The sequence below is a fragment of the Enhydra lutris genome, unplaced genomic scaffold (genome assembly GCF_002288905.1).
Source record: "Enhydra lutris kenyoni isolate GAN:26980312 unplaced genomic scaffold, ASM228890v2 scaffoldscaffold15, whole genome shotgun sequence".
Classification (NCBI taxonomy): domain Eukaryota; kingdom Metazoa; phylum Chordata; class Mammalia; order Carnivora; family Mustelidae; genus Enhydra; species Enhydra lutris.
In genome coordinates this window covers 50,945,353-50,959,516 of record NW_019154099.1, presented here as the reverse complement: position 1 = coordinate 50,959,516, position 14,164 = coordinate 50,945,353, and the positions used below count along the sequence as shown (strand labels likewise).

The following is a 14,164-nucleotide window of genomic DNA, read 5'->3' as shown; positions in this document are numbered from 1 at the left end:
CATACTGGCTGACCCTCCCGGGGGACTAGGGGAGAAGCAGGAGAGTGATTCCCGAGCCTCTCCTCTGAAGACCATGGCGTGGCTTGCAGGCAGGAAGGTGGTCTCCTGTGAGCTGCTGGCCCATGCTGGCTTGTGGGAGCAGGTGCAGGTCCTTGAAATCTTGGGACTCTTCTGTCTCTTGTCTAGCCGGGAGCCTGCTCCGCAGCCCTCGGTGCTCTAGGGACATGAGCATAGGCTCATGGTGAGAGGCTGTCAGCAAAGGCCACCGTTGGTCTGGTGTTTGGATTATGGTTTGTAAGTGGCTGTGGGGTGCTTGGGGATCGAGAGGTTGTCCATCAGGGGTCTGGGGGGCTGAGGCCCTGTGGGTGCCAAGCAGCAGGCTTTGGATAGAGCAGCCGTTCTCAGGAAGTCCAGGAGGGCCGGAGCAGGCAGCTAGAGAAAAGCTGTTGTGGGAAGAGCCGTTGGCACACGAGGCTGCGCGTTCCCCTGTTTGTGTATCCCTGGCTCCCTGTTGCTGCGCACCTGCTCCCATCCTCCTGCTGCCGCGGGCAGCGCCACTCACCTGCCGAGCAGCCTGCCTCCTCCCGGGCACAGGGACTCTGGGATCTGTCACGTTTGTACTGATTTTAAAAGTAATACATTCACATGTGAGCTAAAACAGAGTCCAAGCTGCCCAGGGAGGGAGCATGGGAATAGGAGTCCTGATGCTGGTTCTTGAGTCTGATCCTTTTTGTGCAAAGAATTCAGAACAAGACTCACCGACAGGCCTGTTTTCACCAAGAAGAGAAGCAGCAGAGTGAGGGTGTTGCCGACCCCGTGGGCTGCCGGCCAGGGAGATAGCCGCGAGGCTCTGTCCCGCTCCCTAGGGCTGTGAGAACACAGCAGGTTTTGAAGGTTGGGATGTCGGGGTCCTGCCGTGACCTGACCCATGTCTCAGCCTTTCATTTCTTTGCTGTAGAGCGAGCGTGAGGGATCGAGTAGGTTCTGACTTTCGATGGGTTTCCCGTGCCCAGTGACCAGGGCAGAAAGGTTGTGCGAGGCGGGCTTCGTGTGGATCCCGATTCCAGTAAACCGACTGTGACGATACTTTCTTGAAGAATTGAGGAAACTTAACTATTACAGCATATTAACTTATTATTAATTTTTAAATTGTTCCTAATTTTAGGTCTTGATAGGTAGTACAGAACCCTTACTGACAAGCTGAGGTGGTCAGGGGAGAATGTCAGGATATCTTAGACTTACTTTTAAATACACTGTGGCAAACAGTAGACAAAGTCCATATGGCAGATTGTTAATAATCATTAACTTCATGTTAGTTCTGTGAATATTCTCCCCTATTAAGATTCTGGTAGTATTCTCCACTTCTGTGTGTGTGTGAATGTTTCCGCAAGACACCCGTTCTGAGTTCGGGGCCCTCTGTGAGGCACCCTGCTCAACCTCCCCGGTATTATTTCCATTTTGCCATTGAGGAAACTAGGCTCACAGGTTAGATTTTTTATTTTTAAGATTTTATTTACTTATTTATTTTAGAGCACGCGTGAGAGAGCATGGGTGAGGGGAAGGGCGGAGGAAGAGGAACTGGGAGGCCGTCTCCATGCCAGGCCTGCCGTGGGGCTCGATCTCACGACCCTGAGAGCACTACCTGGGCTGAAACCAGGAGTCAGACCCCAATTGACTGAGCTACCCAGGTGTCCCGGTGAGATATTGTCTCCTGTCGTAAGACTTCGGTTGTGGAGCTGGCGTTTAAACCCAAGTCTCTGAGGCTCTTAGCCTCACAGCTGTGCGTGGTTGTAAGCAGGTTTGATGGGGTGAGTCGCAAACACCCCTCTGTTCCAGACGTGCCCGCTATGCTCACTTCTGGCGAACTGTCACGTCACTCCAGGGATCTGAGTCACCGTGGAGTGCCTCACACTCCAGCAGTAAACGGAAGACGAATGATTGTAAAAGCCACCTTCAGTGCAGAGCTAGAAGGTGGTCTGTGTATTCCATTTTCTCCTGTGTGTCGCCTGTTTTGAAATTATACTAAAGGCTTATCTTTTTTGTTCTTGCTTAAAAATAATTATCTTTTTCAAAACCTTAGAAGTACGTTGAGATGTATTTCTTTTTTTTTCTAAGAAGCCTATTTACTCGAGCTTATTCCTTCTCGGTTTCTCTAAAAATGCTTTGTTGTTGCAGGCAGACATCTGGTCCCTGGGCATAACCGCCATTGAGCTCGCGAAGGGGGAGCCCCCTCACTCGGAGCTGCACCCCATGAAGGTTTTATTCCTCATTCCAAAGAACAACCCCCCCACGCTGGAAGGGAACTACAGCAAACCCCTCAAGGAGTTTGTTGAAGCCTGTTTGAATAAGGAGCCAAGCTTTGTGAGTTGCTCGAGCTCGGGGTGGGCGCCACGCTCTGTGTGGCCAGACTTGGTCTAGAGCCATCTTACTGGAATTTCCTTTATCACTCTTGCTGTAGTCACCGTTGTCTTTATGATCACGTTCTTTTTTTCTTCTTCTTCTTCTTTTCTAAATGGATGCGACTGATTTGAGTTGCAAATTTTATTTTTTAAGATTTTATTTATTTAAGGTAGAGAGAGCATTAGCACAAGTGGGGGGGGGGGTGGCTGGGGGCAAAGGGAGAGGGAGAAGCAGATTCCCTACTGAGTGAGGACCCTGAGCTAGTGACCTGAGCCGAAGGCAGAGGCTTTAACCCACTGAGCCATCCAGACGCTCTGTAAATGTTTTTATTATTTATCTTTTAATAAACAGGAATCTACTTATTTTCTTTCAGATTTTCTAGCATTTTGTACCTCATTGAGCCTGAAGACTGTTCTCCTTAATATTATATGTGGAATCATAAATTTTTAATGTTTATAGTAAAAGGTCAGGCTATTTTTAGCCGTTTTTAGTAATCACAAAGTCTGGCCAGAAAAATAATGGCTAAATGTGTCTTTAAAGTACATGTTTTTAATTTCTTCTTGGCATGTGTTAGGAAAGAAAAGATAAATTAAAAAGTACGCATGAACCACCCACCTTGCCCTCCTACCCCTTCCTTTTTTATTTTATTTGTGTGTGTGATCGACTGGCAGAGCTGTGTGGCCAGACGAATTCTCTCCTGTATAGCCTTAGCTGAATTCTCTCCTGAATTAGGATGCATCTCTGAAAGTTATCTTTGTATTTTGGTGTTACGTATAGGACCATATGTCCTTAGTTTGTTTCTGAGTCTTCTAGCAGCGTTGGCTGAAGGCCAAGCTAAATCCCCCCCCCCCTTTTTAAAGATTTTTTTTTAAAAAAGATTTTATTTATTTATTTGACAGAAGGATAGAGAGAGAGCACAAGTAAACAGAGCAGCAGGGAGAAACAGACTCTCTGCTAAGCAGGGAGGCTGATGAGGGGCTCGATCCCAGGGCCCTGGAATCATGACCTGAGCCGAAGGCAGACACTTAACCAACTGAGCCACCCAGGCACCCCTTTAAAGATTTTATCTATTTATTTGACAGAGAGATCAGAAGTAGGTGGAGAGGCAGGCAGGGGTGGGGGAAAGCAGGCCCCCCGCTGAGCAGAGAGCCAGACTCGGGGCTTGATCCCAGGACCCTGAGATCATGACCTGAGCCGAAGGCAGAGGCTTAACCCACTGAGCCACCCTGGTGTCCCTGAATCCCCTTCTTAACTCTTATCTAAGAATGGGTGACTAATTTTACAAGAACACCATGGTTTTCTAGTATGCTCGTTTTGGTAAAGGAATGAAATGGGGGATGCAGCATTTTCTTCAAACCCCCGGGGAACGTAGCCTGAGATCACCAGGTGGGCTTCATTAATGCCTCAGGCATCAGGCGGGGAGGGTCGCTGCTCCATCTGTCCACGGCGCTCTGGACGGTCTGGTATGATGTGAGTCCCTTGCCGCAGTGCAGAGGCTATGAGGCACCCAAGAAGATACACCCCCACACGTGTGCTCGTCTTTCCATTAAAAATGGATTTCTAGTGTCTGCATCCTTGCCCAGAGCACACATGTCTGCCCCTACCTTGCCCCAAGCGCACTGAGGAAGAGGACAAGAAGCTGAGAATGTGAGCACTTCAGAGACGCTGGGAGTTTCCCAGGGAGTGAGACAGCCCCTGAGGTGACCCAGGTTTCCTGTAGGCTTGAATTTGAGAAACATGGTTGGCTGTCGTGAATCAGGCTTTAGTAAGAGGGAACTGAGTCTTACTGGCCGTGTCCCCGTCCGTGTCTCCCCCCCCCGTCTGCTCTCGTTTGGGCTGTGCTTGGAAAGTGTGCTCCCTGTCATCCGGTTTGCCATCCTCGAGGGGAAGGCAGTTGCCAACTTCAGAATGTGCTGTGTGGTTTTGGCCATTCGGAGCCCAGGACCTGGACGAGGTCCTCACCCCTACCCCAGGGTGAGAGACAGACGGGGGAGGCCAGCACTTGTACATGGGGGAAGCTGATGAGTGAGGGCACTCGGTACTCTTTCAGCGTCACAGAAAAGGATATATCTTGGTTCCTTTCTAGTTTCCTTAAGATGTATCTCAGTTAACATCTATCTTACTATTTTGGGGAGGTGGAGCCAAATACTAACACAGAAAGTTAACAAGGTAGCACAGAGCACATATTTTCTCTCTTGTCAGCATTTGTATGTAAGTATGTGTGTGCATATGTAAAACAAAATATTTTATAAAAACCGGGAGGTATATTCTAGCTGTCCTAAATGATCTCTGAAGTTCTCTGACATGTTTTCTGTGTCAGTGCGTCTCCCTAGGGAAAGGCTTTTTGCTTTTGCTGGGTGGTTCCCCGTGGCATGTCACAGACCACGTCAGACACTAACCGCCACGTCCACACTGCATGTGGATTCCCACCCGTGGGTGCTGGACCACTGCTGTTGGAATCCTGGCTTTTGTCAGGGAAACAGACTGGAAGCAGAACTCAATCTTTACATTTTAGTGTGGGTGCGTGACCCTTGGAGGCAGAAGTCTGTCCTTTGGGGTCGAGTCAGAACACAGGGAACTTCATCTCCTGCTTCCCGTTCTGTCTGGCGGCTTGTTTTCCAGAGACCCACCGCGAAGGAGTTACTGAAGCACAAGTTTATAATACGCAACGCAAAGAAAACCTCCTACCTGACCGAGCTCATCGACAGGTACAAGAGATGGAAGGCCGAGCAGAGCCACGAGGACTCGGGCTCCGAAGACTCAGACACGTGAGTCCCCTCAGCCCGGGTGTGCAGGGCGCGTGACCTGGGCCGGGGGGGGGGGTCCCATGGGAGCCCTGTGCATGGGTCATGTTTGCGTTTGTTCTTCTCCCTCATCTGGGGTGGGATTTTCTGTTGTTATTTGTGAATTTCTTTGTTAATTTGTTTTCAGATAACCCAGGTTGATGGTGATCTTTGTGTCAGTGTGGGACAATTTGGGGGCCTTTTAGCCTCTTTCTGTTGCTAGTGGAGTTTCCAGGAAAAATCTTTGTGAAGGAACAGTGCATAAAGAACTAGGCCTGGTCTCCTTTTCCTTTTCTTTTTCCTGCCCATAAAATATTGGTCAGGTATAACTGCTTTAAGTGTATTCTTTTTTGAAGCTACAAATGTACGTCTTTACGATTCTGTGTTGCGGCGTGTCCGTGGTCGAGGCTAGGGCTGTGAAGCTGGATACCAGAAGTTCCTTGCTGAAAACCGGTGTCAGGTTACGCATCCTGGAATTCTGTTAGCCAAAGAGATGGTTGAGGTCTGGGAGTCGCTTTGGTGTGGGGGGTGGGGGGGCGCTGGGCCGCCCACTCTGGCAGGAACAAGGGCGTCACAAGTGGAAGTGGGCCCCTCTGTAGCACGTCTTCTGTTCTACCTCACGCCTCGGCTACAAGTTCAAGTCGACCACCAGGCCAGGTCCATACGCCAGGCTGGTTGAATCAGAGTTTTTGGGGGCGAGACCAGGTGTTTCAGGGTCACAGGAGCCAAGAGCGAGAAAACCCCTGGCTCAGGAAGTGGAGAGATGAGGGTGGTAGCTGTGGGGACAAAAAGATGGACAGGCAGTCCGAACGTGGCCATGGCCTTGAGTGAAGGAGGTGGAGACCATCTAGACCTCAGCGGCGTGGTGGGTGTCGTGGTGACCGGAGAAGCAGCCAGGCGGGGCGGGGAGGAGGCCGGGGCACGGGAAACGGAGTTTGGGGTGGGACATGTGTGAGGTGCTGGCAGGATGGTGTAGAGGAGCGTCGAGGTTCGGGCTGCAGGCGAGGCGTGAGGCTGTGGTCCGGGATTTAGAGTTAGGACGCTGTGAATGGTCGTCGGAGCCGTGAGAGGGAACAGTGTCACCCAGCGCGTGTCTGCAGAGCACGGTGGGCCGGCCGCTGCGAAACGCCAGTGTAGAGGACCGAATTGTGGGTGACCGTGTCCGGGGCGATCTGGGGGCGAGACTTCGGAGGGGAGCGGGGATGAGCAGGAACATGGACCCGGGGCTCAAGCAGGCGGAGGACAGAGCAGGAGCCCCCTCGCGCAGTGTCGTGCGGGCGGTCGACGGCCTTGGTCAGAGCAGCTGTAGGGACAGGGTTGGTTTTGGGGTGAGAGAAGGTAAGAAACAGGCAGTAAGTGTAGCTGATACACCCAAGAAATGAGGCTGGGGGCGGGCTGTGGCTGGAGGGGTCGTTGCGTTGCGGGAGCCAAAGGGATGCGTGTCGGGGCGTTGATGGGAAGGAGCTGAAGGGGAGAAAAGATGACCTCCGAGAGCGGGGCTGTCAGCGGAGCACAGAGCGCAGGGTGGTCCTGCCCGGGAGCAGCCTCTCTGGGGTCCAGGAGGTGGGATGGCGGCTGTGGGTGCGGCCGGTGCCGTGGGAAGTCAGGGAGCCCCGTGGTGACGGTCTCTTTCCTCAGAGGCGGGTGGCAGGACCTGGAGGGAGTGATGGGTGGCGAGCGGGGATGGGAGGTAGGTGTGGAGTGTGGGGTGGCCAGGCAGGGCTGCGGGGGTCAGTCTCGGGTGCAGGGCTGTGCACTTGCTCACGGAGTTCCGGATCTCTCTCCAAAGGGAGACGGATACGGACAGCCAGGCCTCTGGAGGCAGCGACTCTGGGGACTGGATCTTCACTATCCGAGAGAAAGATCCAAAGAGTCTTGAAAATGGAGCTCTTCAGCCTTCGGACTTAGAAAGAAATAAGGTAACGCTGGCTTGTACCACAGTCCGCCCCACTCACCTCTGCGGGCCTGCTCTGGGGGGGTGGGCTGGGGCTCCCTGGGGCAGCTTGCTGGGGGGTCTCGCTGTCGGGGACCCATAAGGACCCAGAGAGTGAGATCCAAGAGCCCGGCCTCTGGTCTGTACTGTGGGCTGCTTCCTGCTCTGCAGAGCCTGCTGTGTCCCTGTCCCCGTCCCCCAACCCCGTCCCCCCACATCGGCCTTTCCTGAGGTTTGCACATAGTGGGGGGCGGGGGGGAGGACATCTCACCTGTGAATTGACATTCAGACCTTGCACGGAACTCTGTTTTGTATATTGGGGTTACTCAGAAAAGATACCAGAATTTTGGGATTAAGTTTTTTAGGTTCTTAAAAACAAACGTAGTGCTGTTGGTACTTACATGGGACTTTATTTTCATTGGTTTTACGCCTGTTTAAGTTTATGAAGAACTGTGTTTTTGGAGTCGCTTTAAAGCACCGTGGTGTAGTTTCTGTCAGGCAGCGTGGACCAGCGGCTGTTCACAGCTGTCCCCTGGTGATCCTACAAGTCTTGCGGTGCTGGGCAGATGGGAGTCATTACAGAGATTGCAGAAGTAGAAAATGGGCCCCTGTCCTGTGATCGCCACTTGCACCAGCCAGCTCTGATCTCATTTCCATTTCCAGAGTGTCGGTAGTCAAGTCCTGCTGCGTGAACCGTGCAGGGGCGCAATTCGTTGTCACCTGCCTCTGCGCGAGGGCCACTCCCGGGACCTCTAGGGCCTCTGCGCCTGGAGTCCAGACGCTGGTTCGCCTAGCTGCATGAGTTTGGCACATCGCCGCAAAGAAATGTTGAAGTTTAGTGAAAAAGCATGAGACAGTCCCATTTAGCTATCACAGCAAATGCCTCGACACTTGATCTCGGGGTTGTGAGTTCGAGCCCCACTCTGGGTGTGGAGACTACTGAAGAAAATAAAATCTTAAAAATAAAAGATAGCACAGCAAATAGAGAGCATTTCAGACTTTATGCTGGCTAGCATGGTGCCTCTCTGAAGTTTCTGCACTGTTGAATGTGAATGTTAAATACTTACTTCTGATCACCTTTTTTTCTCCCCTAAGATGAAAGACATCCCAAAGAGGCCTTTCTCTCAGTGTTTATCTACAATTATTTCTCCTCTGTTTGCAGAGGTAAGATACCCCGTTGACGTTTGGGGGGTGGGGTGTGACAGGGACGTAGTGGGGAGCAGGGTCCTCTTTCTGTGACATGTCGCCAGTCACATTTGGGAGGTTAGAGCTGGTGGGCACCAGTAGGTGGGGAGTCAGCATCGTGGTCCCGCGAGGCCGCTGGGATTGGGCACTGGCTTCCCGGTGCCCCTCCTGCTCTCCTGGGCACCGTCTGCTGCCTGGCCCTCCTGGGAAAGGTCACTGTCGCCTCCTTGAGTGTGCTGGCCCCGTGCGGCTCCAGGTGTCACCAGGGTGAATTTGAGCTTCTGTCGCACTGCTCTCCACAAAACCTGCTCGGTGCAGCCTGACGGCTTTGCATCAGACAAATTGACGGCAACGTGAAAGTGTAGAACTTGATTTTAAAGGAGATACTGGATTCCGCAGAGACCTGTGCCCCACTGTGCCCCCATAGTTCACTGTAATCCCATACAAGTCTCCTTACCTGTTGTTGGGCCCCCGGTTTGTTTCCCCAGTGAGCAGCCCAGGTCCCGTCCTCCTCCGGGGACTGATGTCACTCACGCGCTGGTCTGCCGCTCCTTCTCAGGGGAGCCCGCCTTGCCTCCTGGAGGTACGGCATTGTGCAGTGTTTTCAAGAATAAAGTTTATGAGAATGAAGATTATTCTTCATCTGGTTAGGAGGTGATTTGAAACGAAGTTGGAGATACCCTTTCTGTCTTTTTTTTTTTTTTGAGTCCCACAGGCTGCCTTTAAGGTAGTCCAGAGTGAGCCACACTGGTCCCTTCTGTTTGTGTGGTGACGTGGAGCTCTCCTGCTACTTGAGGACGGTGGTCTTGGGTGAGAGGTACCAGACACACACCTTCCCTCCCAGAGCTCGGTCCCCCTGCCAAGAGGGGTTCTGGCCCGCTTTGTCCAGCTCTCTGTCGTTCCCCTGCCCAGCGTCGGCCCTCCTGGGCTAGGCTGAGGGCCCTGCCTTCCCAGCCGGCAGCCGGGCCCATGCTGAGCCTGGGGTGTAGAGTTGAAACTGCTGGACACGTGGGTTTGTGACGGCAAACTAAGTGACACAGGGCAGCTGGAGGCCCTCCGTGTCACTCCCTGGCTCTCCCCTCGACTGACGTTTCTGGGTGCCTGCGCTCTTCGCTCCTGTCCGTAAGACACCATCTCACTCTTTATTGCGTTGTTTGGGAGAGTGGTCCTCTGGGTTTTCAAGATGTTCCCCCGCTTTCCTGCTACCCTGCCATGGGCGCTCCACTAGGATCAGTCTGGCCATTAGGGAAAATGATGAACATATTTCTTACTTGTTTGAAGCCATGTATTTTCTACTGGGCATATGAAGAAACAGTGCTGAAATCATTACTTAGAATTAGTGAATTAGTCCTCAGTGTAATACTGTTCAGATTTTTTTTCAGCTAAGCTGAAGGTAAACTCAGGGGTGTCTTGTCTAAGGTGTTTTTATCAGTATACATCATTTTATGTAATTCCGATAAAAATAACAAAGCATCATTATCCCCATGTCTACAAGTGAGGCTGTCCTGATGTCGGAGTGTGCGTGGCGGCTGATAGAGCCCATCCAGCGGCAGCTTTGGGCAGGGGGACTTGCGGTGGGGACACAGGGCAGGGTGGGCTGGGGAGGGAGGCCGTTGCAGGAAATGGGAGAAGGCAGAGAGGTTGGGTGCTCATGACTTGTGAATACCGTTGTATTAGTTAAGTGATCAGGAGTCCTAGGTGGACACTGGCGGCCGCCTCCAGGTCTACTGCGTCACAGTCTGTGGCGGGGAGGAGCACAGGGAGAGCACGCGGGGCCACGGCCCCTCCCACACCAGGCCCTCCGGGTCCTCCATGTGTCCCTTCCGCGGGGAGGAGGGACCAGCACGGTCAGGATGGGCCGATGCTGGCAGTGATGTGTTCACAGGAGCTTGCAAAGCCAAAACCACATGTGATCAGTTTGTTAAAGGCGCCATCGGGGAGGGGCTCCCGCCCCGGGAGGCTCATTGGGCGCCTGCTGCCTGTGACTGAACGGCCCTCCTTGTCCTGCGTTGCTCTGGGAGGGGGACTTAGAGCTGGTGGTGGTGCCCAAAGACACTGCTGTGATTTCTTGTGAAGGGTGGGAGGCTCAAGAGGGACACCAGATTCCCAGAATTTAGGCTGGGTGGAAGTGCTTGGTTGTAGGAAATAGAATATTTTGACAGCACTGTGGACCAAAAAGGCTGTTTGCTGGGATAAAGGACCGACCTGTTACCGTTGGAGCGAAGCCACAGCCCACAGTGCAGCTCCTTGTGGGAGCCAGAGCTGAGCAATGGGACGATGTGTTTCTGGTGTAGACGAAGGTCCAAGTGGAAGAAGAGGGGCGGCTGTCCTGTTGGGTCTTGAAAACGTGCCCAGAAAGTTGTCTCTGCTCTTTACTGGTGAAGGTAGCGATTTAGGTCTAATGAATGCCATTTCCGCACGCACTGTCCCCCGGAAAGACACTCGCCAGAGGGAGTGCAGGCTGCCCACAGCCCAGCCCGAGCTCCATCAGGACTCGTGTGCCTGGGGCGCAGTGGGCCTCACATCGAGTCCCTCCTTAGAGGGGGTGCCCCTTGATTTCTTTGCCTGTGCGGGTCATGCTCTTCTCGCTTGTGTGTCTGCAGCTGAAGGAGAAGAGCCAGGCATGCGGAGGTAACATGGGGTCCATAGAGGAGCTGCGCGGGGCCATCTACCTGGCCGAGGAGGCCTGCCCCGGGATCTCGGACACCATGGTGGCCCAGCTCGTCCAGCGGCTGCAGAGGTAACTGCCCCAGGCCCCATGGGTCGGACCATGCCACGTGTGCCCCCTGCCTTTCCTGGTCTGTCCGAGGGACTGCCTGGCAGTCCTCGGTCGCCTTGGCGCTTTGCTCCTGGTCTCCGGCCGTTTCCTTCCCGGCCACACGGTTGAAGCAGAATCAAGTCCGAGAAGACTTCAGTTCTGAGCTCTAGATGCCACTGTGAAGGAATGGTGGGGTCTGGGGTGCCCAGGGGAGGACCACAGACCGTGCGCTTGGAGCTCTTTCGTGGGAACCAGTTGTGACCCCGTCCGCTCCTAGCGATGCTGCCTATCTGCTGGGGGGGCGGTGCTCCCCACCGCGTGTCTGCCGCTCTCCGGGTGCTTTTCTCCTCTCACAGCGTTCAGGGACTTAGGACACGGGCACCTTCTCCTGAGCTTATGCCCATGCTCATGTCCGCCTTGCTCCTGGGAGCCTTGTCGGGACAGCCGCGCGCTCCCTGCCCTGCCGGGGGCTCTGGCCTTAGGGGGCAGCGACAGAGGGGGGCAGTGATCCGGCTCCCCCCACCCAGTCTCAGGCTTGTTCTAAGAGTCCCCTGGTGGAGGTCACTCCCACGGCCACCCCCATGTACGGGCAGTCCTTTGGGGGTGCTGCAGAGTGGAGGTTAGCTGTGACTCGAGCTCTGGTCCACACCCCCAAACCGTCACTCCCCAGAAAGCTGGCCGGGGCATTGCTTTGAAATTCCCCTTCTGGAGGAGTTGTCCGGTCTCTTCCAGAGGGCGGCCGAGCCTTGATGAGAGTGGAGCGTTTCAGGTCTTTCCAGAGACACTGACTTGACAACTGTAAAGAAGTTAGGGGCATGTTGGGTTGCTTTTGCTCCTTGGCAGTGAAGATCCAGGGGGGCTGCCCTCTGGCCCGTGAAGCGTCCTGATAAAGTGGGGTGTGGGGGCACAACCTGGTCGCGGCACCGCGCGCGGTTCACGCTCCTCTGCTCTGTCTGCGGTGTAGACGCCATCCCCGCGCGCCGACCCGCCCTTCTGTGGCGGCAGCACGGTGGGGCCTGTTCACCGGCCGCCTTGATTTCTGAGGCGAGCGAAGGAGTCAGCTGTAGTCTTCGGGTTCATCCGCTCCCCGCTGTCGGTACTCACGACTTCCGGGCATAAAGGAAAACAGAAGTCAGGTTGGCAGGACACAGTCGGGACAAGCTTGTCTGTACCCCTCGGGGGGTGTGTGCGGGGACGTCCCTAACGTTAGAGTGTCCGTGACACTCTCATCTGGGCTGGCGTCCTTATTACCACACAGGCCTTCCCACGCCCGAGGAATGACTTAACGGTCCGTTTTTCTCCTTTCCCGAAGTGGCTCGGGGGCTGGTGCATGTGTTTGCTGGTAGGGGAGCCTGCGAGTGTCCCAGCGCTCAACGAGGAACCCGCCGCGCTGGGAGGGTCCTTTCAGGTTTGGTTTTCTGCTTGTGTAGGGCCACTCTCGGGACTGATGGTTTCCACCCTGTCCCGAGTTGCCTGAACTGGTCAGAGGGACACATGTACCTGACTCGATTTCCCCTCAGCTCCCGCCCTTGGGCGGCCGACACAGCTGGTCCGGCCCCTCGCTGCCCGGAAGCCGGTGTGAGCCACACCGCACGGTCCAGAGCTTTCTGGTCACCTCCTGAGAAATAGTAAAGAAGGCGCCAGCGAAGTTAGTGTCGTGATACGCTCTCGAACCCGCCGCATCCCAGGTCTTTCTCCGACGTGTCATCAGTGGGGGGTCGTTTCCCGTGTGGTTTGGTGTCTTTGCGGCCGGAGTGTGTTTCACACACTCAGCGGCACATCTCGGCGTGAACCCGCCACGGTTCGTTGTGACCTCAGCAGCCGCCCGCTCAGTCCCACCCACCCCGGCCCGCGTCACGCGGGAGCGCGTACTTCGCGGTGATGCATTAGGAAACGCCGAGTCCACAGTCCTTCTCGTCCCCGCGCCATCTGTCTCTCCCGCTCTGCTCTGTGCCGTGCAGACTCTGCGGCCAGCGGGCGATGCGCTCCGGGGGGTCGGGAGTCCTCCGCGGGTCCCTGCAGCCCGCAGCTGGAGCTCTTCTGTGTGTGCCCCACCTGGATGGCCCAGACCACGGTGGCCACTGCCGCTGCTTCGTGCCCGTTTTGCTCCGAAGGGCATCACTCTGGTGGATCAGTCACCTCGGGGGAAAAAGAACCGACTTTGCCTAAAGCGTTTCAAAGACGTGTCATGATTTGAATTATCGTGTGGACCCTTCTGTGTGGCATCAAGTCCTCCCGTGGTGTAGGCAGTTCTCCTTCTGGAAGGAGGCTCTGAGATCTGTGGCTACGGCCTGCTTTCCCACAGGGTCGTCCGTGATCCTTTGTTCCCCGGGAGAGGGCCCAGTATTGTAGACACCGCAAGAGCAGCTCTCGGCCGGAATGGTTGAGAGCGCTTCCGTTAAGTGTGTCCTCTGTCCTCGCCTGTGAATTGGGGTCAGTGTTGGGGTGAGGTTGGGCCTCGGGGACCCCCCCACCCTTTTCTGTATTCCAGAGCGAGACAGTACCACGCAATTATCAGAAAGCCGAAGAAGGCGCCCATGACCCCACTCAGCCTGGTCACGCCTCCCGGCGGTGCCGGGTCCCAGGGTCCGTTGTGTGTAAACCATAGACGCCCCCCACCAAGGTCACGACCTGAGCCAAAATCAGGAGTCGGTCGCTCAACCAACTGTGCCTGCCAGGCCCCCTATAATTACAATTTTTAACCTGTTTTTTCAGTTTGCTTAATTTACTTAACCCTTTCTTTGCTCTTGGACATCGGAGTTGCCTAATCTTTCCAATGACAAAAAGCCCTAAGAGACCTCATTGTGCAAATACATTGCTCCTTCTCTGGACCCCGGGGACAGCTCCAGGAAGCGGCTTCCGTGCTCGAGCAGCAGTATTCTTGTGGCCCGGAGGGGCCTCCTGTGGCCATGCCCCAGCCAGCCGTGTGCGCGCCCCTGGGGTCGCGCGTGTCAGCGGGAGCTGCCGACTGGGGCAGTGTTAGCAGTGGACTGTAAGCAGAACTGTCCCATCTTTTTTCCCTCCCAGGAGACCAGGCGCGCTCTGGCTACATTCTTCCAGTTTTTTCACTGACTGAATCTAACTGATGAAAAGTGGGGTCAAAAT

The 14,164-nt window shown here is 54.6% G+C and overlaps 1 protein-coding gene across 2 annotated transcripts in view; it reads left to right on the top strand.

The window, feature by feature from the left end:
* Positions 1–14,164, top strand: part of LOC111146980 (serine/threonine kinase 24) — a 114,311-nt gene that overhangs the window by 98,894 nt on the left and 1,253 nt on the right. For both annotated transcript variants that reach the window (XM_022502786.1, XM_022502785.1), the window contains exons 6-10: positions 2,176–2,361; positions 5,023–5,168; positions 6,973–7,102; positions 8,212–8,280; positions 10,905–11,041. In XM_022502786.1, coding sequence (XP_022358494.1) covers positions 2,176–2,361; positions 5,023–5,168; positions 6,973–7,102; positions 8,212–8,280; positions 10,905–11,041 — 668 coding nt within the window. The remainder of the gene's footprint in view (positions 1–2,175; positions 2,362–5,022; positions 5,169–6,972; positions 7,103–8,211; positions 8,281–10,904; positions 11,042–14,164) is intronic.